A 21671-nucleotide genomic window follows, 5' to 3' on the forward strand; every position below is an offset into this window, starting at 1 on the left:
ATACCTTCCGCTGCGTCAAATGTGCAAGAACACACCCCACCGATCAATGCAGGAAATCACCGGAAACCCCAGCGAAGTGCATTCACTGTCAAGGTGATCATCCTGCCAACTACAAAGGCTGCTCAGCCTACAAAACTCTGTACTCAAGCAAATACCCCAAACTTAGAACAAAAGAGGAAAATTACCAAACACCCAGCTCGCCGAAATCCACCGTTATCCCAATCCCCCCAACCAATCAAACACCCAGCCCTATCAAACTCACCACTCCCTCAAACTCCTATGCCCAAGCGGTACAAGGCACTCAAAATACACCAAATAGCCACAGGGATCCTCCCCAAAATAGTGCCCCCACCTCACCTAACACAGACAACGTCTCTAGACTTGAAAAGCTAATAGAGAAACAATCAGAGCAAATAAACAATTTGCTATCGCTATTAACACTCATCATGGATAAATTAATACGCCCCGACACAAAATAAAACCAAGACGCATAGCTCTGTGGAATGCCAACGGTCTAGCGCAACGCAAACTTGAGCTAGAACTCTTCCTAAAACACCAGATAATCGACATAATGCTCATATCTGAAACCCACTTCACCGACAAAAACTACCTGAACATAAACGGATACAAGTTCTACCATACCCAACACCCCAGCGGAAAGGCCCACGGCGGCACCGGAATCATAATCAAATCAAACATTAAGCACTACGAACTTCCACCATTCCAGAAAGATTACCTCCAAGCAACAAACGTAGCAATAGAAGACTGTCATGGTACAATCACCACTTCAGCTGTATACTGCCCTCCCAGACACTCCATCGCCAAAGAAGACTTCGACAACTTCCTGGACACCCTGGGCAATAGATTCATAGCCGGAGGAGACTACAATGCTAAACACACCCAATGGGGTAGCAGACTGATTACAGTAAGAGGCAAAAACCTCCTCAACAGCATAATATCCAACAACCTCAACTACCTCACCACATACGAACCTACACACTGGCCCACCGACACAAACAAAATACCCGATCTCCTTGATTTCCTCATAACTAAAAATATCTCGTCAAGACACGTCCAAATCAATTCCTCGGCTGATCTCTCCTCTGATCATTCCCCCGTGATAGTAACAGTCAGTTCAACTATCATCGAGAATACACCTAATGGCTCCATTCATAACCAACACACCAACTGGCAGCTCTTTAGAGAAGTCTTTACCCACACAACTTCAGCCTCAACCTCACTAAAAACCAATGAAGGAATCGAAGCAGCCACGGAATACCTAAATGCGAGCATAATAAACGCTATCCGCGTCTCCACATCGGCAAACACGTCCATCAGCAATCACGAATACCCCCAGTACATATTAAAAAAAATATAAGAAAAACGTAGACTAAGAAGGATATAGCAGACCCATAGAACACCGGAGGACAAACGCAAACTAAACAACGCAACTAGAAAACTATCCAAAACCATAAAAAACTACAATAATGACGTTTTCACATATATCTCGCCAGCCTGTCCCCCACAGCCGAATCTAACTACTCGCTATGGAAAGCCTCCAGGAAACTCACGCGCCCCCCACAAATAATACTTCCAATCCGCCGCCCGCAAGGCGGATGAGCGCGTAGCCCTATAGAAAAAGCCAACCTATTTGCCAAACATTTGTCTGAAGTATTCAAATCCCATTCCTCCGTAGCTGCTGCAGACGTTACCGAATACCTGCACATTCCCTTCCAAATGTCCCCTCCTATTGAACCCTTCACTTCTGCAGAGATTATAGAAGCAATCAGTCGCCTAAACCCCAAGAAAGCAGCAGGTCACGACCTAATAGGAAATAAAGCAATCAAGGAACTTCCCATAAAAGGGATTGCACTCGTCGCATCAATCTTTAACGCTATCCTCCGCCTTCAACACTATCCCAAGGCGTGGAAAATCTCACTAATCACCCTCATCCCCAAACCCGGTAAACCAATATATGAAACCAATTCCTATCGCCCAATCAGTCTTTTACCTACCCTGTCTAAACTATTCGAGAGAATGCTCACGAATCGTCTCCTCCCACTCCTAGAAGAATTGAAAACACTCCCAGACCACCAATTCGGCTTCCGAAAACAACACTCAACAGTAGAGCAAATCCACCGCATAAGCCACATGATCAGCCAAACCCTTGAAAAGAAAAAATACTGCTCAGCCGCATTCCTAGACATCCAACAGGCATTCGATAAAGTATGGCATGAAGGGCTACTCTACAAGCTTAAAAAAATCCTATCCCACCCATACTACTCCATCTTAAAATCCTACCTAACCAACAGACAATTCATAGTTAAATGTCTAGATGCCACTTCCGCAACATTCCCAATAGAATCCGGCATACCACATGGTAGTGTCCTCGGACCCCTACTGTTCTCCATCTACACTTCCGACTTACCCATATCAAACGAGGTAACAATAGCAACATTTGCCGACGACACAGCACTATTAGCTACCCACGCAGACCCGGCAATTGCCTCATCCACTCTCCAGCGAAGTCTCGACTCCATGGAAAAGTGGTTCCAAAAATGGGGTTTTAAAATAAACGAAAAAAAATCCTCCCGTGTAACCTTCACGCTCCGAAAACAAACCTGCCCCCAGGTCACCATTAACAACGCAATAATCCCAAACAAGGACTCCGTAAGATACCTGGGCATGACCCTGGACAGGAGGCTAACTTGGAAAAAACATATCTCAGAAAAAACAAAGCAACTAAAGGAAAAACTAAGAAAATTCTATTGTTTCACGGGCCGACGCTCCAAACTAAACATACAGAACAAAATAACCCTCTACGAGGCCGTAATAAAACCTGTCTGGACCTACGGAATCCAACTATGGGGAACAGCAAGTAACTCCAACATTGAAATACTCCAACGCTTCCAATCGAAAACGCTAAGATCCCTATTAAATGCACCCTGGTATGTTACCAACGAAACAATCCACCGTGACCTCAAGATACCTACAGTCAAAGATGAAATACACAAGTCCAGAAGCAGATATAACACAAGAGTCAACAACCACCACAACCCACTAGTCAACTACTGGACACGACGGACCAGATCCGCAGACTAAAAAGAAAATACCCTCTAGATTAAATCCTTAGTTTCTACTAGAACCAACAATATAAAACTATTATAATCCATGTCATTGTATCACGCCAAACTAAGTTACTGAAAATTCTCAACGAGAATTGATTGTAAATATTCTAATAAATAAAAATAAAAAAAAAATGATACATGTTTCGATGATTGAGCCGTTAAGCGTGACAAAGCGATGGAATTGTTTTGCACAGAAATTCTGGTTCTAAAATTATGTTAGGGATTCTAGGGCGTAATAACATCTTGGAACGCAAAGTTATCGATGTGTCGATGAAAGTTAAGCGAGCTTTATCGAAGCACACGTTCGAGTCTTTGGGCGATTGCTAGGAATACGCGTAATGTTTTTTTCTGTGAGCTGAAAAGTTGAACGACTATAAATGGCGTTTGTAGAGGATTTCAAAGCGGAAGAAGAGGCAGATTATTTAATACATAATATCTTCCTTTATAATATATCTAATATCCTAATAATTAGATGAACCTAATACAAATGTTTAGAATCAGAAATTATCTCTTTATATAGAGATCTGTTTGATGCAAGATCTAAAATCAATCAAATCGGATTGTATGGATTGTGTATTTGGCTGTGCTAATCCTTTGACGTCGATACCAACGATGTATATAGCGAATGGCGGTTATCAGCCAAGATTATGAGCACGTACGCAAATAGACTAGAATATTTTGCAAGAATGAAATGTCTTGGAATGGTACGCTTTAATCTATCTATCCAAGTCAAAATAAGTATAAAAATCGCGTGGCAATCAACATATTTAAAAAAAAAAAAAAAAAAGGAGAAACAGATGCTTCTGATTGTTTTTTAGTGCATTTTCATAAAATCTTCTAAATGTTTAATTCTCATAGAATAAAAGGGAGAGTATACGTTTGAATCTCAGCAGATTTTATTAATGATTTGAAACCATAAATACAATATGAGTATTACATCAACTTTAGTTCATACATGTAACAACATATTATTCTGCATGTATCAGTTACATATAATGAAACATTTACTTATCCAATAAATCCATATTCTCTACTAAACGTTCGTTTATTAATAAAACTGCCATAATCGTCCACGCATTGTTCGCTTCCTTAATTATTTTTCAAAGTATAACGATAATCAATGATGCAACAGAAATATCACGTAACATCCCAACAATCTTACATTAGATTTTAGCTGTTTTTACTATACAAATTAAGTCATTATTAAAATAAGTCATTATAATAATATATATATATGTCGGAGATGAAAGAATACCAGAACGTTCCCTTTGGAACTTTGGGAAGACCCCTAGTATTGAAATTTAGATTTCACCATAGCCGTATTAAGAAACTGTTGTCATTCGATCCGACTGTATTTATTTGAGATTTATGATAGTGAGCTCGGGCTCGAGGCGACAATCAGTCACCGAACGTAGCCGCGGTCAAAGGGATGAACGTTTTGTCTAACAAAGGCATGAAGTAATTCTATAGCTCTTCTTAAAAGAAATACTTGGGACAGGGCACGACGGTAAACGTTTCAATGGTTTCTGCCCCGTGGCTTGCCACACGCAGACTTTGTCCTTCGGGTAAGATGATTGCCAGATGCCAACGCATCTTCACAGTATATGTTTAGCTGGGCGAGGACCGGCTACGAATATGAAGTTTCAATTATACAAATTCTTTCAAATAGACAAATAGCCTGTGCCCCAACTACGGGAAGATAAGAGAAATCTATCCTTCCACGAACGACGCTTCCCGCTAGCAACTTTTCCCAAGGACAGCTAATATCTTTCTCTAACCACCAACATGGAAATTGACCAATTAACAGCAACGTCAATTTCCCACACCCTTCGAACGGAGACTTTTCTCCGCGAATCCGATGATCTCGTGTCCTTTTTTTTTTTGCGTGGGGAGGGGAAAATGCTATTACGCATGCCCAGTGACCCGCATCACTGGGTTATGTGGGAGTCGGTCGGTTGTCGTTGCCATACCCACTAAAAACCCCTCCTCCTTCTTCCTCGCTTAGAGGGCAGACAACCCCGGTAAAACCTGTCGGCAGTCATCAGGGTTGTCCTTTCGTGCCCCGTTGTATCTACTTCTTCGGGCAGTTACTGCTCATGTCGTCCTCTCAGCCAGTTCAGAATAATGGACTGGTCTCCTTCTGCGGTTTTTCGTTGTTTCGTGTTCTTGCCCTCATTGCTCCACGTAGTTGTTGTTTCGCTCGTTCTCCTCCTTGCCTCTTCCCAGGCCCTCGCTGTCACCCTCCTGTGACACATGACGGTCTTGCAGAATTGCCTGAATTTATTCCAGCTCTCGTTCTTGGCGGTCAACGTGGCGATCAGATTGCCCACGTCTATCTTCCCGCCCAGAGCGTTCTCCAGCTCGATCCTTCTGTCCGTCCACTTCGGGCACGCGAAGAGGGCGTGCTCTGCATCGTCGTTCGGGTCTACACAGTCGAGACAGTTGCTGTCGCTGTCCTTGCCAATCCTTTTCCTATAGACACCGAAGCTCCCATGCCCGGTTAGCAGCTGCATGGTGTGGTGATCGATGTCCATCTTCTTTTTGGTAAATAGCAGCGCACTCGGTATTAATTTCTTTGTGATATTTTCCTTTTTGTGGTTGTTCCACTCCTTCTGCCAGTCCTCTTGGGCCTTCTTGCGAATCGCCTCCAGTTCCTCCTTCAGCTTGCAGCCATCATCCGTGCCAATCCTGGACCCATGGATCTTGTTCCTCTCGTAGGTCTCTCCGAGCATCTTTATCTTTATGTAAATCGGGAGATTCCCGGTAAACACGCAAAGTGCCGCGTGGGAGACGGTACGGTATGCCGTCGTTGTTATGCACAGGGCCGTTCGTTGTGCTCGTTTCAGCTTTTTCCTGTTCTTATCGGTATTCGCTGCTCTAGCCCACACCGATGCTCCGTAAGTTACGATGGACTCCCACACGTTGTAGTAGAGCCTACGAGCCAAGCTGGGCGGCCCGTTGATGTTGGGTAGAATTCCCCTAAGGGCTCCTATTAACTTGTCGGCTCTATTACACACCATCTCGATATGCGCACCGAACCTCAGACTGGAGTCGATGACGACTCCGAGATCTCGTTCCCTTAGGCACACCCATCATAGATTTCTTCGACAGCGTCACCGCGACGGAGAGCCACTCACTCTAGTGCGATCTCATCGGCAATCGACCTGTCTTTCGTATACGTAATAATTGCCCCTTGCTCTAACATACAGTGTAACTTAGACGTTAACGAAGGGTAAAGTTCGTCATCCCGTTGACCGCGGATTCGTTATTGAGCCTAGGATCATTGTCATTTGCTTCTCGAGTATCTAATTATCGCGATTACTTGTCCAATTCCATCATAGTCATATTTGCACTAGTAAATATGTCCTGTATTGCATAACGATCACGTCTAGCGCCAATAGGGATTCGTTTCACGCCCTTATCCCTAACTCTAATCTTAACGCCAACCCGACATATATATATATATATATATATATATATATATATATATATATATATATATATATATATACATACATATATATATTTTATACATACATACATATATCAATTTTTATACACACAATTATACATATTCATTTTCATTTAATATTTTCATTTAATAATTTAATAAACCTTCGTCCCGCAAAGGCAAATAAATTCACGCATAACATTTCTCTTCAGCGGCATTGTTCTAGGATTGTATTTGTTGAAAGAAGGATAGCATTAAGCGCTGGAATAAAGAATGACGAATCGTTATTCTTTAACCATCGTACTTAGACACATATTTATTGAGCTACTTGTATTTTAATCGAAGTCTAATATCCTCCATCTGTAGGCGTAAATATTACTGCCGTTGTTAATGTCATTTTAAGTTTTACTACTGGAAAGGACATTTAAGTTTGAAGGCAGGCAAGTCTACTGTTCTTAAAGCTGACATTTAGACATCTAAGATTTTTTGTGTCTTTATTGACAAAAATATATTTGACTTTGCATATCTAAAATAAAGGATTTGCGTTATCTAAAATAAATAGATCATCTTTCTTTAGAAAATTCAATGTGGTGAAATTAGAATATGAGATAAAAGAAATACTATGCATACTTATTGTTCTTCTTAAAAATTAAAGGAATACTCATAATCCTAAAACATCCTTTCTATGTTGTACTAGATATATATACAATTAAAATGTGTAATAATGTGAATGATAAACTAGTTCGAATAATTATTTTGCTTAAACGTAAGTTAATTGAAATCAGATGAATGTTATACACGCATTATACCGTGCATTATGAACTATTGATTGATTGATGCTCATATTTAATTATTAACGAGAAAATTAGAAAAATCAGATTGAATTTAATCTGTCCTTCTTATATTTATTAAGATGAGTTCTGGGGCTTGAAACACTCGAGATTAGAAATTTTGATTAATGTTTCACATTATGACTGGACGCTTGTTGTAATATCTTTTGTACGAGATACACTATACATACACAAGATCATAATGGAATTTCGAAACGGTCGTATCGTTCAACAAAAATCTCTTTTATCTTTGATCCTCTTCGTAAAAATGCAATGCTCCTTTACAGAACATCATATAACATTTATTGTACGATATATTGTTCAATTATATTACGAAATTTTCAGCTTCGAATCTTTGTTTAATTATACTGTAGAATTAAATATCATGCGTTATTTAAATATAGAGATAGACTAAACTTTTGTTCACATTTATTAAAGCTGTATCAACTGAGATGCTTAAATTTGCAAAATTTCATGGACTTTTATATTTAATTTTTCATCATGAATCCCGCTTTGCGATACAATACATATTAGATTTATAATATCTTAAATTTACAGTACCAATGCTGATTTTATCTGAAACTATTTGTTTGCAAATGATATCTTTCTTCGTTGGAATTACCCTTCACTTATAAATTAATAATTATTAACATTGAACAGTATTGTTAAACTTCAATAAAAATAGGATCGATAACTAAATGTTAGTTAAAGAAACTTCCTATTACAGGTATAACAAATCATATTGAATTTTGTTTAGAAAACAATAATAAAAATGGGTGTCTTTTTGTGAAAATAATTTACAGCATATCACTCGACTTATTCATATAAGAGATATTAGTTTGTTTAAATACCCTGTTGCACCCTTTTATTCATTTTCAACCCAATTTTTTCACAACATTGAAAAATATTTTAAGCTTGAAGAAAAACATGAAAAACTTCTTATTAGCATGATTTCATGCTAAACATCCTCTTAAGATATTATAAATCTTTCTTGTTTACTAAAACCAGAGCCTAACTGAAATATACGAGTATCGCAACAGGATTAATCGTAATACATGATTAAATACAAGCAATATGTAAGCTATATTTTTACTTTTTACTTCAGAAATAAATATTTCACGAGCATCGTCTTTAGCTTAAGGAAAATAAACTTGTGAAATTTAATTTAAAGCTTCGTAAAACATGGAAATGTTGCAGGATAACAAATCAGAAAAGATATATTAAATAAATCACAGGTCAGGTATCTATAACATGTGATTCTCTTAACAAATCTGTTTCATTCATCAAGCAACTGCAAAATTTCCGTAAAATCAGAAGCGGTTTCACAAATTATAGGCATTCGTAAACATGATAGATAAGAGTTAGTATCGCGGCGTTTTAAAGTATCTATGAGCGTAATATGGAAAGTAAAAAGATGTATAATAAAAATAGTTCACTTTCCAAGCTATCACTAACATTGTAACGAATTATTATACATATAACGGCTCACGAAAGTACTCGGACGCTTACAGAAACTTTCCATGAATATTTTGTTGAAGCTTTTCATGAATTTCAAGATGCATTAGGCTGTCTCAAAAGTTTCTTTCGTTTTGTTCTATTACTACAAAATAGATCATACACAAATCGATAAAATAATATAAAACAAAAAGTGTCGTGCATCTATTATTTCCTTATGAAACGAAAGAAACTTTTGAAACAAATGTAAATAGGAATTATAAGATGCTTATTGATTACCATCGGTATTTGGACAGTTAATTATGTATTGTATAAATAAGTCACAATATTTTTAGTAGGAGCATTTTTACCCCTAATCAATCACATGTTTAAAAATACTCTTTACATTGTACATTAGTTTTTTGCTATGTGTACGTCTGCAATAAGCATCTTCTAGCTTCCATATATATATTTCCAAATTAGTCTCAATTTTTACCGGTGTAATCATGATAGACACGTCTCGTTACATTGAAGTGAAGTGAAGAAAAACACTAACACACATAATATATATTCGCAAAAATCTTCTATCTAATATTTTCGTCAACTACTGTATACACATTTATTAGATATTTGTGTGAGATTAAAATCGACAGATACGATAAAAGAATATTGTAGAGGTATAGCAATAAGAAAGTACAAGGAAAGTATAGCTCGTTAATTTGAATTACACCAGATTGTCAGTCATCTATTAGGTCGTGTTAATCTCTGAATAAATTCTTAAATAAATAAGTGTTAATAAAGATAAAGATAAAGAAGTGTTAATTAAACTAGAGACACTTAACATTTATTAGCATTTGTTCTTCCCCATTACTTCTTGAATAGGTCCTTTAGGGAAGAACAGAGAGACGGTTCGCTGGATTCCGTCTGATTCCGATTTTGATTCTTGGTATTTGAAAACCAATTTGTCACTTTGCCTGACATTGGTTTGTTCGGAGATACCGAGGGCTTTCCGCTCGACCCGGAAGCCCCCGTATCGTTTCCCTTTTGCGCCGTTAACATCTTCTCAATTGCGCTACCAAATACCTACGGACAAAACTGTTCTTATAAATTTATGAATATTATGTATTTACGTATTTGAATGAAAATTTTTATGAAACGAGATTTCGCGTTAAAATACGTAATAGTAAATTATTATAAACAGTTAAAAGTATTTAACTGTTATTTAATATTCCTAATATTCAAAATAATATTTAACATTCCTATATTATTAATATAGATGAGAAGTCTCGATAAGATAGTTTACAATCATTAAGTACAGTATCGCAGATCCACCATCAGAGGTCAGTAATATTAAAATAAAATTCATGTTGGATTAAAAGTGTGGTTAAGTTGGGGCTAACCCCAAATTTGCAAATTTTGACCTAAGTCAAAAAGTGGCCATTTTTGCACCTCCTCGCGAACGAAAAATTCTTGTGCGACGTTTAAGAGAATTTATCAAAAAAAAAAAAAAAAAACAAAGAATTATTAGCATTTATACGAAATGTGACATGGAAGTTGAAAAAGATGAGTGTAGAGATGAAAAAATTAAGCAGAGGTCAAACTTACGCGCTACACTTGATCTTCATTTTCTTTAAATTTTGATCCAGCTGATAAATCAGTAATTAAACCAAGGGAACTAAGTTTGAAATCAAGCGAATCTGAAATACTATCAGACTGTTGCTACGTGAGAACAATAGCCATCTTGTACTTCGTATTTGCTCGATTCCAAACTCTAATCGATATACCAGCAGAATTTACCAGCAAAATAATTATTCAGAGATTCTGTCGATAAAACAATTGAAGTTTAAAATCGAACGAATCCGAATTACTGCGAGATCGTTGGTGGCTATTGTTCTCGTAGCAACAAACTGATGGTACTTCAGATTCGTTTGATTTCAAACTACAATTGATTTATCAATAGAGTTGTCGAAGAATTATTTTGTCGATATCGGTGTAGAACGATAGCCAACAACGATCTCGCTGTACTTCATATTTCCTCTATTACAAACGTCGATTCATTTACCAGCAGAGCATCTGAAGAATTATTTCACATGGATCATGTAGAAAAAAAACGAACACGAAAATGGAACTGTAATAACATTTTTTATTCCTTGTTGAGAGCCGTTCTTAAACATTTTGCAGGAATTTTCCCTTCGCAAGAAGATCGAAAAATAACCACTTTTGACGCTCTGTTTTCATCCCATATGAATTTTATCTTTAATATTACCGATTGATAATAATGTCACTGCGATATTGTCCGCAATGATTGCAAATTATCTTCTCCACGTTTCACCTATATCGATAATACAGAATATCAAACAACAATTATTTAATTTCACGTTGTTGTTGACTTTATTAATTTTTACGATAAAGTGCATTCTCTGGAAGAGATTTTACGATTTACGATTTTCTTTTTCATTCCCCCTTTCACCTACGATGGCTCTTAAACAAGAAACGATATCGTAACGAGAAATACAACTTACCTGAGCGTCCACTTTGGTTCCACTAGTGTTGTCCCATACGACTTTGTGTTTGACCTCGCTATTAGGGGACTTTTTACCCAACGTTTCCTTCACCGCCTTCACTACCTTCGATTTATCGAACTTGAGACTTAAACTGGCCGTTACTAAATCTTCCGGCTTCTTCGACATCAATTGGTGTCTCTTCGTGAACCAATTCGACGGTGCCATAAAGGTCGAAATAGCGGCTTTCGAGGATCCGCTAAGCTTACTTTTAGCTCCGTGCAATGTCGACACGTCGAAGCTGTTGGAACGGAAGCTCTTCAATCGACTTCCTTTCTGTTCGGTCGTTTTTCCGGGCCAGTTTGAAGAAATTCCCTTCAGATCTCCGGTTACCGTTATCCACTTCATATATAGAGTTTGAAATCTTTCTCAAAATTTTGAAAGGTCCTTTCCTAATTTCTTCCAGCTTATTTCTATTCATTCTGTTTCCGTTGTGGGTGAAGACCGTATCACCAATTTTAAACTCGTGTTCTCGTCTTTTTTTGTCATATTTTTGTTTGTTGATTTCGAAATTTCTTGCTGAGTTTTTAAATGCTTCTTCTCTGTCTCTTTTTAAGTTTATCTTCTTCTCTGTTATTCCCTTAGGGATGATTTCGATCATTTTCCCATACAGTAAGTGATTTGGGGCAAATCCCGTTACACTGTGTCTGGTGTGATTGTATTCTTCTACGCATTTTTCTGCGATCTTTGTCCAGTTTCTTTTTTTTTTCGAATTGATCTTGCATCTGATTCTGTTTACTAATGTTTGATCTACCCTCTCGTTTAGTCCATTGGAGGATGGACAGTCTGTCGAGGTGAAAATTAATTTAATGTTTTTCTCTCTCGTGTACTCTTGAATTTCCTTGGATGTCATCGCTGGGTATCGGTCTGCAAGGATAATTTTTATGGAGTCAGTTTCTCCTGTCGAGTTTATAAGTTTTATGATATCTTCCGCGCGTTGTGTTTTCGATGTGGACATAAAAACAGCCCTTGAAAAGTGATTTATGAGTATATGCATATACTTCTTTGGTGAGTTGTTGTTGGAAAAACCTCGGACCGTATCGAATGACATTATTTCAAACGGTTTCCTCGCTGGTCCTAGTCTCCACATAAGCCCGATCGGTCTTCTCGTTCTGCTTTTATTCCTAATGCAAGTTTCGCATTGTTTGCAGAATTTGTCGACAATTCGGTCCATATTTTTGAAATAATAAAAGGGTCGGATTTTTTTCAATATGTGATTCCTTCCAACATGGCCAAAGAAATCATGCACCGTCTTTATGATATGCTCGCCTAAACTAAACTCTTGTGAGACGAATATACGTTGGCGTCCTTTAATATTTTTAAAAAAAATCTCTGATTTTTTTATAAGGTCTTTCGTATTTTTAATATCTTCTCTGTTTTCTTTCTGATCTCGGATTATGTCTTGTTTTTTTATAATATTCGCTACTTTCAAAACCTCTTCTTCGTTCTCAAAACTTTCTAAGACGGGGTTCCTGGATAGCGCGACTGCCTCTATGTTGTGTTTTCCTGGTGAGTAGATGATTTTGAAGTCGTACTGCGATAAGTAGTGCATCAGGTCTCCTAAAGTTTCATCGGTTCTTGCTTTGATTCTCATTGATTCCAACGGTTTATGGTCTGAAAGGACAGTGAAGTATCTACCGATTAACCAATGCTGCCAGTACTGAATCGCCTCTTTGACCAGAACGCCGAATTAATGTCAAACGTTGAGAAGAAATGGCAATTTCCCGCTTTGACTATGATATCTTCAATTCTTGGGAATGGTTGTGGTTCCGGAACTACAATTTTGTTTATCTCTCTGAAATCAATACATAGTCTATCTCTACGATTCGACTCTTTTTTAAAGGCTAGTGTCACTGGTGCTGCAAATGGTGAACTTGATTCCTCTATGAGATCGTGTTCTAGTAGTTTCGTAATCTGGAATTCTATTTCTCTCTGATCTGGAATGCTACATCTGTATGGTTTCTTTGATATGTATTTATTTTCGATTAGCTTAATAGAAGCTTCTTGTGATTTCCTGGTTCCCACATTGTGTTTAGCAAATACATCTCTCTATAAGTTGGCTTACCTCTATTTTTTGTAGGTTATTTAGGTGTTCTAGGTTGTCCATAGGCTTACCCGTCTCCTTGTGTTCGGTAACGTTTACCTTTCTTCTCTGGTTATTTCTTCTTTCTTCTTTTCTATTAAATATTACTTCCTCTTTGTCGTCTACTTTTTGGCTAACCCTCAAATTCTCGTCTTGTCTTAGTTTGAATTCCCTTATGGCGTCCAGCCCTAAGATGAGATCATATGTGAAGTTATTATTGCGTACTATATACACATCTATCTCTTTCTCTATCTTGTTTATCCTCATTTTTAGTCTTGCCCCGCTACTCGTGAAGTCTTCCCCATTGATGGTTTTGAACATGCTCTTGTCTTCTTTTATCTGATCAATGATCTTTTGATCGATAAAACTTGCATTCGCTCCCGTAGACACCTTTAATCTCTTTTTGATCGTTGACTTTAACTCGCAGTTTTATCAATGGTTCGTACTTCTCCGGGCATTTTAGTGTTTTTCTTCCTTCCCATCCGATGTTCCTGCTATTTCATTTTCTGATGTGAGCGCCTCCAGTGAATTTATTTGTTTGAGTTTGGATTTGAAGGAACTGAGAAAGCTACAAACTGGATATCAGAGTATGAAGAGGAATGCAAAAAATACAAAATAAAAAGCGATGAGGAAAAAGTCAAAGGTTTGAGAAAGTACCTAGGAAAAACAGCAAAAAGGAGGTACCAAACAAATCTACTGAAAGCTGGAGGACACAACTGGGAACTTTGGTTTCGGAAACAAACACTCCACGATAGATCAAATGTACAGGCTTATAAACGAAATAATAGTAGCACTAGAAAACAAGGAATACTGCACAGCCCTCTTTATAGACATAGGGAAAGCATTCGATAAAATTAACCATGAAAGTCTACTACAAACAATTAAGAAACAATTCCCGGAGCAAATACACCAATTAATAAAATCCTACCTAAGCAGCAGAACCTTCGTAATAAAAATCAAGGACACACATTCTCAAGTTAAAGACATCAAGGCCGGGGTACCACAAGGAAGCGTCCTAGGCCCAATACTATACACATTATACACGGCGAACATACCAACAACTACCAACAGCACAGTATTGACATTCGCGGACGACACAGCTATACTAGTCAGGCATACTAACCCAGAAACGGCAGTCAAAATACTACAAGAACATATCATAAAAATAGAAAATTGGCTACAAGAAAAACAAATAAAAGCGAACCCCAATAAATGCAACCATATTACATTCACGCTACGAAAAAAGATACCACCAAACATCCTATTGAACGGCACGCATATAACGCAAACAAAGCATGTCAAATACCTAGGACTCCACTTAGATACACAACTCACATGGAAACTACACATCAAATCAATAGTAGAAAAAATACAGAAAACAAGGAGACAAATGCATTGGCTAACAAGCCGAAAATCCAAACTAAACATAGAAAATAAATTAAAAATATATAAAACGATCATAAAACCAATTTGGACGTAAGGAATACCATTATGGGGGACGGCAGCAATGAGCCATATAAACAAAATAGAGGTAATACAGGCTAAAATCCTCAGAACAATAGTAAACGGATCTTGGTACGTCAGAAACGAAGATATACGAAGGGACCTGGGAATGCCAACGGTCAAGGAAGAAATTAGCAGATACTCCGAGAAATACAAATCAAGAATAGCAACACACCCAAACCGGCTAGCTGCGGAAACATACAAAACCATAAACATGGACAGAAGGCTAAAAAGGAAGCAACGCTTCCAGACCTTATAAAGGACATAACCTAACAAACACGAGGATGGTACCCCGCTGGGGGTAGCCACCAACATGCTAATTTAACCGTTAAAAAATTCCACCAAATGTCCAAATTGGACAAATTGTGAATTTTAATAAATAAATTAAAAAAAAAACTGTACGCGTTAACAAAATAGTTCCAACTTACTTGAAAATAGTTGCTTGATTCAAGCAACTGTACGCGTTAACAAAATAGTTTCAAGTAACTTGAAAATAGTTGCTTGATTCAGGTAACTTGACCAATCTGAATCATCATAAAAACTTGGAAGGATATTTCAAGCAAAATTACAGATTCACATTGGTAAAATAATAGGTTCACATTGACAAAATGGTTTCGAATTGCTTGAATTCAAATCGTTTGACGAAGCAACATGACTAATCTGAATAGTTTAATTGTCATCTTTATCCAAGACTCGCATAGTCAATCGAGCCATTCGGAAATCACATTGACCAACTCCAAAATTGAAAAGTAGAGAAAAGTAATTACAAGTATCGCAAGTGGTGAGACAATATGCGATAAAAATGAAAAGATGAGCGTGGCATTAAGCTCTAAGGAACTAGAGGTTTTGTGAGAATCAATCGTGTACTTGGACGATGAAATTGCGAAATTGTGAGATTGTCCAAAGATGAAGTTGGTCAATTTGACTTTCGCCAGGCTCGATCGTCACTACGACAGTTCTCGCGTATCGAAACTATCTTGATGTTTGTGTCGACAGGTGAGACGAATGAGCGATCGTGGCAGAGAAGGATCAGGACATTCGGTCGTTACGATGGAAACAGAGTTACCGACTTTGTTTGGCCGTCGCGAATCAGTCGCCTGTTTTCCTTTTGGAGGCGTGACGAGAATATTACCAAATCGTCGAGAGCCAGCGTCCAGAATGTCCGCACCACCGAGCGGTAGAAGAAATACGCACTATCTTCGGTTGGACATTATGGACGACATCGCATACCTAAGAGCGAGGGAGGTAAGGATCTTTCGTTTATTTTTGTTGAAGTGCTCACCACTTCTAGGAAAACTCCACATCTGGTCTTTTTAGCTTTCTCAAGCGCTGAAGCCATCGACAGCATATAGACAAAGGAATAGCAGGGAGGCAGACGAAATACGGTAGACAGGCGACTCTATGAACGTTCTAAGAGATCGGATCTCCTTCGGCGTAAATGGCGCTCCTTATCGGCGAACGGCTGCAATATCTTAAATCTTTCTTTTCGACGGTTTCCACGTCGATCGAAAGAAACTATTCGTCGAAATGGACTATCTGTGGCTGATCTATTACGGTAGAAAGTGAAAAAGAATAAACGAAAGATCCTTACCTCCCTCGCTCTTAGGTATGCAATGTCGTCCATAATGTCCAACCGAAGATAGTGCGTATTTCTTCTACCGCTCGGTGGTGCGGACATTCTGGACGCTGGCTCTCGACGATTTGGTAATATTCTCGTCACGCCTCCAAAAGGAAAACAGGCGACTGATTCGCGACGGCCAAACAAAGTCGGTAACTCTGTTTCCATCGTAACGACCGAATGTCCTGATCCTTCTCTGCCACGATCGCTCATTCGTCTCACCTGTCGACACAAACATCAAGATAGTTTCGATACGCGAGAACTGTCGTAGTGACGATCGAGCCTGGCGAAAGTCAAATTGACCAACTTCATCTTTGGACAATCTCACAATTTCGCAATTTCATCGTCCAAGTACACGATTGATTCTCACAAAACCTCTAGTTCCTTAGAGCTTAATGCCACGCTCATCTTTTCATTTTTATCGCATATTGTCTCACCACTTGCGATACTTGTAATTACTTTTCTCTACTTTTCAATTTTGGAGTTGGTCAATGTGATTTCCGAATGGCTCGATTGACTATGCGAGTCTTGGATAAAGATGACAATTAAACTATTCAGATTAGTCATGTTGCTTCGTCAAACGATTTGAATTCAAGCAATTCGAAACCATTTTGTCAATGTGAACCTATTATTTTACCAATGTGAATCTGTAATTTTGCTTGAAATATCCTTCCAAGTTTTTATGATGATTCAGATTGGTCAAGTTACCTGAATCAAGCAACTATTTTCAAGTTACTTGAAACTATTTTGTTAACGCGTACAGTTGCTTGAATCAAGCAACTATTTTCAAGTAAGTTGGAACTATTTTGTTAACGCGTACAGTTTTTTTTTTTAATTTATTTATTAAAATTCACAATTTGTCCAATTTGGACATTTGGTGGAATTTTTTAACGGTTAAATTAGCATGTTGGTGGCTACCCCCAGCGGGGTACCATCCTTGTGTTTGTTAGGTTATGTCCTTTATAAGGTCTGGAAGCGTTGCTTCCTTTTTAGCCTTCTGTCCATGTTTATGGTTTTGTATGTTTCCGCAGCTAGCCGGTTTGGGTGTGTTGCTATTCTTGATTTGTATTTCTCGGAGTATCTGCTAATTTCTTCCTTGACCGTTGGCATTCCCAGGTCCCTTCGTATATCTTCGTTTCTGACGTACCAAGATCCGTTTACTATTGTTCTGAGGATTTTAGCCTGTATTACCTCTATTTTGTTTATATGGCTCATTGCTGCCGTCCCCCATAATGGTATTCCTTACGTCCAAATTGGTTTTATGATCGTTTTATATATTTTTAATTTATTTTCTATGTTTAGTTTGGATTTTCGGCTTGTTAGCCAATGCATTTGTCTCCTTGTTTTCTGTATTTTTTCTACTATTGATTTGATGTGTAGTTTCCATGTGAGTTGTGTATCTAAGTGGAGTCCTAGGTATTTGACATGCTTTGTTTGCGTTATATGCGTGCCGTTCAATAGGATGTTTGGTGGTATCTTTTTTCGTAGCGTGAATGTAATATGGTTGCATTTATTGGGGTTCGCTTTTATTTGTTTTTCTTGTAGCCAATTTTCTATTTTTATGATATGTTCTTGTAGTATTTTGACTGCCGTTTCTGGGTTAGTATGCCTGACTAGTATAGCTGTGTCGTCCGCGAATGTCAATACTGTGCTGTTGGTAGTTGTTGGTATGTTCGCCGTGTATAATGTGTATAGTATTGGGCCTAGGACGCTTCCTTGTGGTACCCCGGCCTTGATGTCTTTAACTTGAGAATGTGTGTCCTTGATTTTTATTACGAAGGTTCTGCTGCTTAGGTAGGATTTTATTAATTGGTGTATTTGCTCCGGGAATTGTTTCCTAATTGTTTGTAGTAGACTTTCATGGTTAATTTTATCGAATGCTTTCCCTATGTCTATAAAGAGGGCTGTGCAGTATTCCTTGTTTTCTAGTGCTACTATTATTTCGTTTATAAGCCTGTACATTTGCTCTATCGTGGAGTGTTTAGAGAATGTGTGTGGAGAGAGTGTGTGTTTAGAGTTGTTAGTGTGTTTAGAGTAGAGAATGTGTTTAGAGAGAGTGTGTGGAGAAAAACAAAGACGGAAATCGAGGAACTCAACGTGGAAATGGAAAAACTTCTAGAGACCCTTTAAAGACGAGATAAGAGGGAAATAGTTGAAATAAACAACAATATAGAACTATTAGAAGGAACTCAGAAAGCCACAAACTGGATATCAGAGTATGAAGAGGAATGCAAAAAATACAAAATGAAAAGCGATGAGGAAAAGTCAAAGGTTTGAGAAAGTACCTAGGAAAAACAGCAAACAGGTGGTACCAAACAAATCTACTGAAGGCTGGAGGACACAACTGGGAAGATTGGAAAGAAGCATTTCTCAAAGCCTTTAAGAATAAAGGTTGGCCGGCAATACGATATGCTTACAACTTTAAATACCTTTCAGGTTCGTTCGTAGAATATGCAATAGAGAAAGAACGACTAATATTGGAAGTTAAAAGGGAAATGGATGAAGAGGTGAGGATACACCTGATTGTCATTGGATTACCTATCGAAGTCCAAGACAAAATCGAAAGCGATAATATACAGACAACAAATGACCTAATAGGAATTTTGGGAGAATATGAAGACTGGAGAAAAAGGAAAGAAACACAAGAAAGAAAGATAGACATGGTTAGAAAGGTAAATCCACCATTCAAAAAAAAAACCGTGCACAATCTGTGAAGCACTGAACTTCCCGGGCCGATTCCACCCAGTGGAATTATGTAGAAATAGAGACAGAAACCCCCAGAAGAAACCCAAACAAATAAATTCACTGGAGGCGCTCACATCAGAAAATGAAATAGCAGGAACATCGGATGGGAAGGAAGAAAAACACTAAAATGCCCGGAGAAGTACGAATCTTTTTCTTTAAATATATTATGCAAACGTTGAACAACGTTATGTTTTGTTAAGCTAACAGGATACACTAAAAATACATTATCACATACATTATCCAGTTCGTTCGTGAGTGCCGAGACGTGCAGACGTGTGTCCAGTGCCCTGTGAAGTTCACAAAACTTCACGTGACGCCCATCTGTCGAAAGCGAATCCAACTAACCTAGCCAGGGGTTAACAGCCTCTCGACTAGTTCTTTCACACTGAATTAACTAGCTCGATGATGGCTCTATCATTCCCAACAGGCTCCCCGGAGCTAAATTATAACACCGCCATTTTTCCTCCCCCGTGGCAAGAGGGCAACACATCTATCCTGGTAAACGACCATCACACGAAAAAACGAAAGCTCGAACCAACCAAGACAAATGTAAACAAGAGTCAAACTAAACCATCAGCCAGCCAGGTGACCACCTACAATAGATTTTTAATACTGGAGTCCACGGAAGACTCCATGATTACAACCGAAAAGGTAAAGAATCTCCATACTCAAAGAATTCCCCCTCCCCCACTGATATTCATTAACGACGTAATCGACATACAGTCAATGATTAAGACTATCGAAAAAGACATCAGCAAAGAGGACTACAAGTTAAAGATTAACAACAACCACGTGAAAATACTGCCGAACCACCCAGACGCCTATAGAAAGTTAACCAAGCTATTAAAAACGTTAAACGCTAAATTCCACACATACCAGCTCAAACAAGAAAGACCATTTCGAGTGGTGCTACGCAACATCCACCACTCAGTCGATCTAGACGAACTAAAGTGCGAACTGTTAAATCACGGCCACGAAGTAACTAACATCAGCAACATTAGGCATAGAATCACAAAAAACCCACTATCCTTATTTTTTATAGACTTAAAACAAAAAACAAACAACAAAGAAGTCTTCAACGTCAATCGGCTGATGAACTCCATAGTTAAGTTCGAGCCACCTCTTGTAAAGAAAGAAATAATACAATGCAAAAGGTGTCAAAGGTACGGCCACACGCAGAAATACTGCAATCATAACTTCCGGTGCGTAAAATGTGCAGGTAATCACCCCACTGACCAATGCACTAACTCCCCGGAAACCCCCGCCAAGTGTATCCACTGTCAAGGAGAGCATCCTGCGAACTACAAAGGATGCTCAGCCTACAAACACTACATAATATAGTGTATCCAAAACTGAGACCCAAGGACATAACCATACAAGAACCTAAACCCCAAAAACTCACTACACCAACAGTATCCTATGCGCAGGCAAAGCAAGGAAACGTAAACAACTCGAAAACACACATTGTACACACAGAAAATAGAATTCCCACCACACAAAACACAGACAACTTTACCAGACTCGAAAAACTTATCGAGAAGCAAACTGAGCAAATTAACAACTTGCTGTCACTACTCACACTCTTCATGGACAAATTCATACGCACAGAAGCAAAATAAAACCAATGCGAATAGCTCTGTGGAACGCCAACGGTCTAGCTCAGCACAAATTTGAACTAGAACTATTCTTAAAACAACAGCAAATCGATGTGATGCTCATATCCGAAACCCACTTCACCGACAAAAACTACCTCAAAATACACGGCTACAACTTCTACCACACACAACACCCCAGCGGAAAGGCCCACGGCGGCACCGGAATCATAATCAAATCAAACATCAAGCACTACGAACTTCCACCATTCCAGAAAGACTACCTCCAAGCAACAAACGTAGCAATAGAAGACTGTCATGGTACAATCACCACTTCAGCTGTATACTGCCCTCCCAGACACTCCATCGCCAAAGAAGACTTCGACAACTTCCTGGACACCCTGGGCAATAGATTCATAGCCGGAGGAGACTACAACGCCAAACACACCCAATGGGGCAGCAGACTGGTTACACTAAGAGGTAAAAACCTCCTCAACAGCATAATAACCAATAACCTCAACTACCTTACCACATACGAACCCACACACTGGCCCACCGACACAAACAAAATACCCGATCTCCTTGATTTCTTCATAACTAAAAATATCTCGTCAAGACACGTCCAAATCAATTCCTCGGCTGATCTCACCTCTGATCATTCCCCCGTGATAGTAGTCAGTTCAACTATCATCGAGAATACACCTAATGGCTCCATTCATAACCAAC

At 38.5% G+C, this 21671-nt stretch overlaps 2 protein-coding genes across 5 annotated transcripts in view; both read right to left on the reverse strand.

Moving 5' to 3' along the window:
* Positions 1–6488, reverse strand: part of LOC126926787 (uncharacterized) — a 182415-nt gene extending 175927 nt beyond the window's left edge. For both annotated transcript variants that reach the window (XM_050743132.1, XM_050743133.1), the window contains exon 1: positions 5157–6488. In XM_050743132.1, the coding sequence (XP_050599089.1) occupies positions 5216–6148 (933 nt within the window). In that variant the 5' untranslated portion in view covers positions 6149–6488 and the 3' untranslated portion in view covers positions 5157–5215. The remainder of the gene's footprint in view (positions 1–5156) is intronic.
* Positions 6489–6863: 375 nt separating this feature from the next.
* Positions 6864–12668, reverse strand: LOC126926798 (uncharacterized). Of its 3 annotated transcripts, none has more exons than XM_050743161.1 (3): positions 11366–12668; positions 11218–11263; positions 6864–7056 (listed from the first exon to the last, which is right to left on the reverse strand). In XM_050743161.1, exons 1-3 carry the CDS (start codon positions 11750–11752, stop codon positions 7004–7006), a joined length of 486 nt encoding a protein of 161 aa, XP_050599118.1. In that variant the 5' UTR covers positions 11753–12668; the 3' UTR covers positions 6864–7003. The 3 variants fall into 3 exon arrangements, 2 of the variants coding, with proteins under 2 accessions (XP_050599118.1, XP_050599117.1); XR_007714875.1 differs by lacking the exons at positions 6864–7056; positions 11218–11263 and adding exons at positions 9410–9926; positions 10449–11175; XM_050743160.1 differs by lacking the exons at positions 6864–7056; positions 11218–11263 and adding an exon at positions 9410–9926 and having other exon boundaries at positions 11366–12090.
* Between the last annotated feature and the right edge of the window lie 9003 nt (positions 12669–21671).

The sequence above is a fragment of the Bombus affinis genome, unplaced genomic scaffold (assembly GCF_024516045.1).
Source record: "Bombus affinis isolate iyBomAffi1 unplaced genomic scaffold, iyBomAffi1.2 ctg00000059.1, whole genome shotgun sequence".
Lineage (NCBI taxonomy): Eukaryota > Metazoa > Arthropoda > Insecta > Hymenoptera > Apidae > Bombus > Bombus affinis.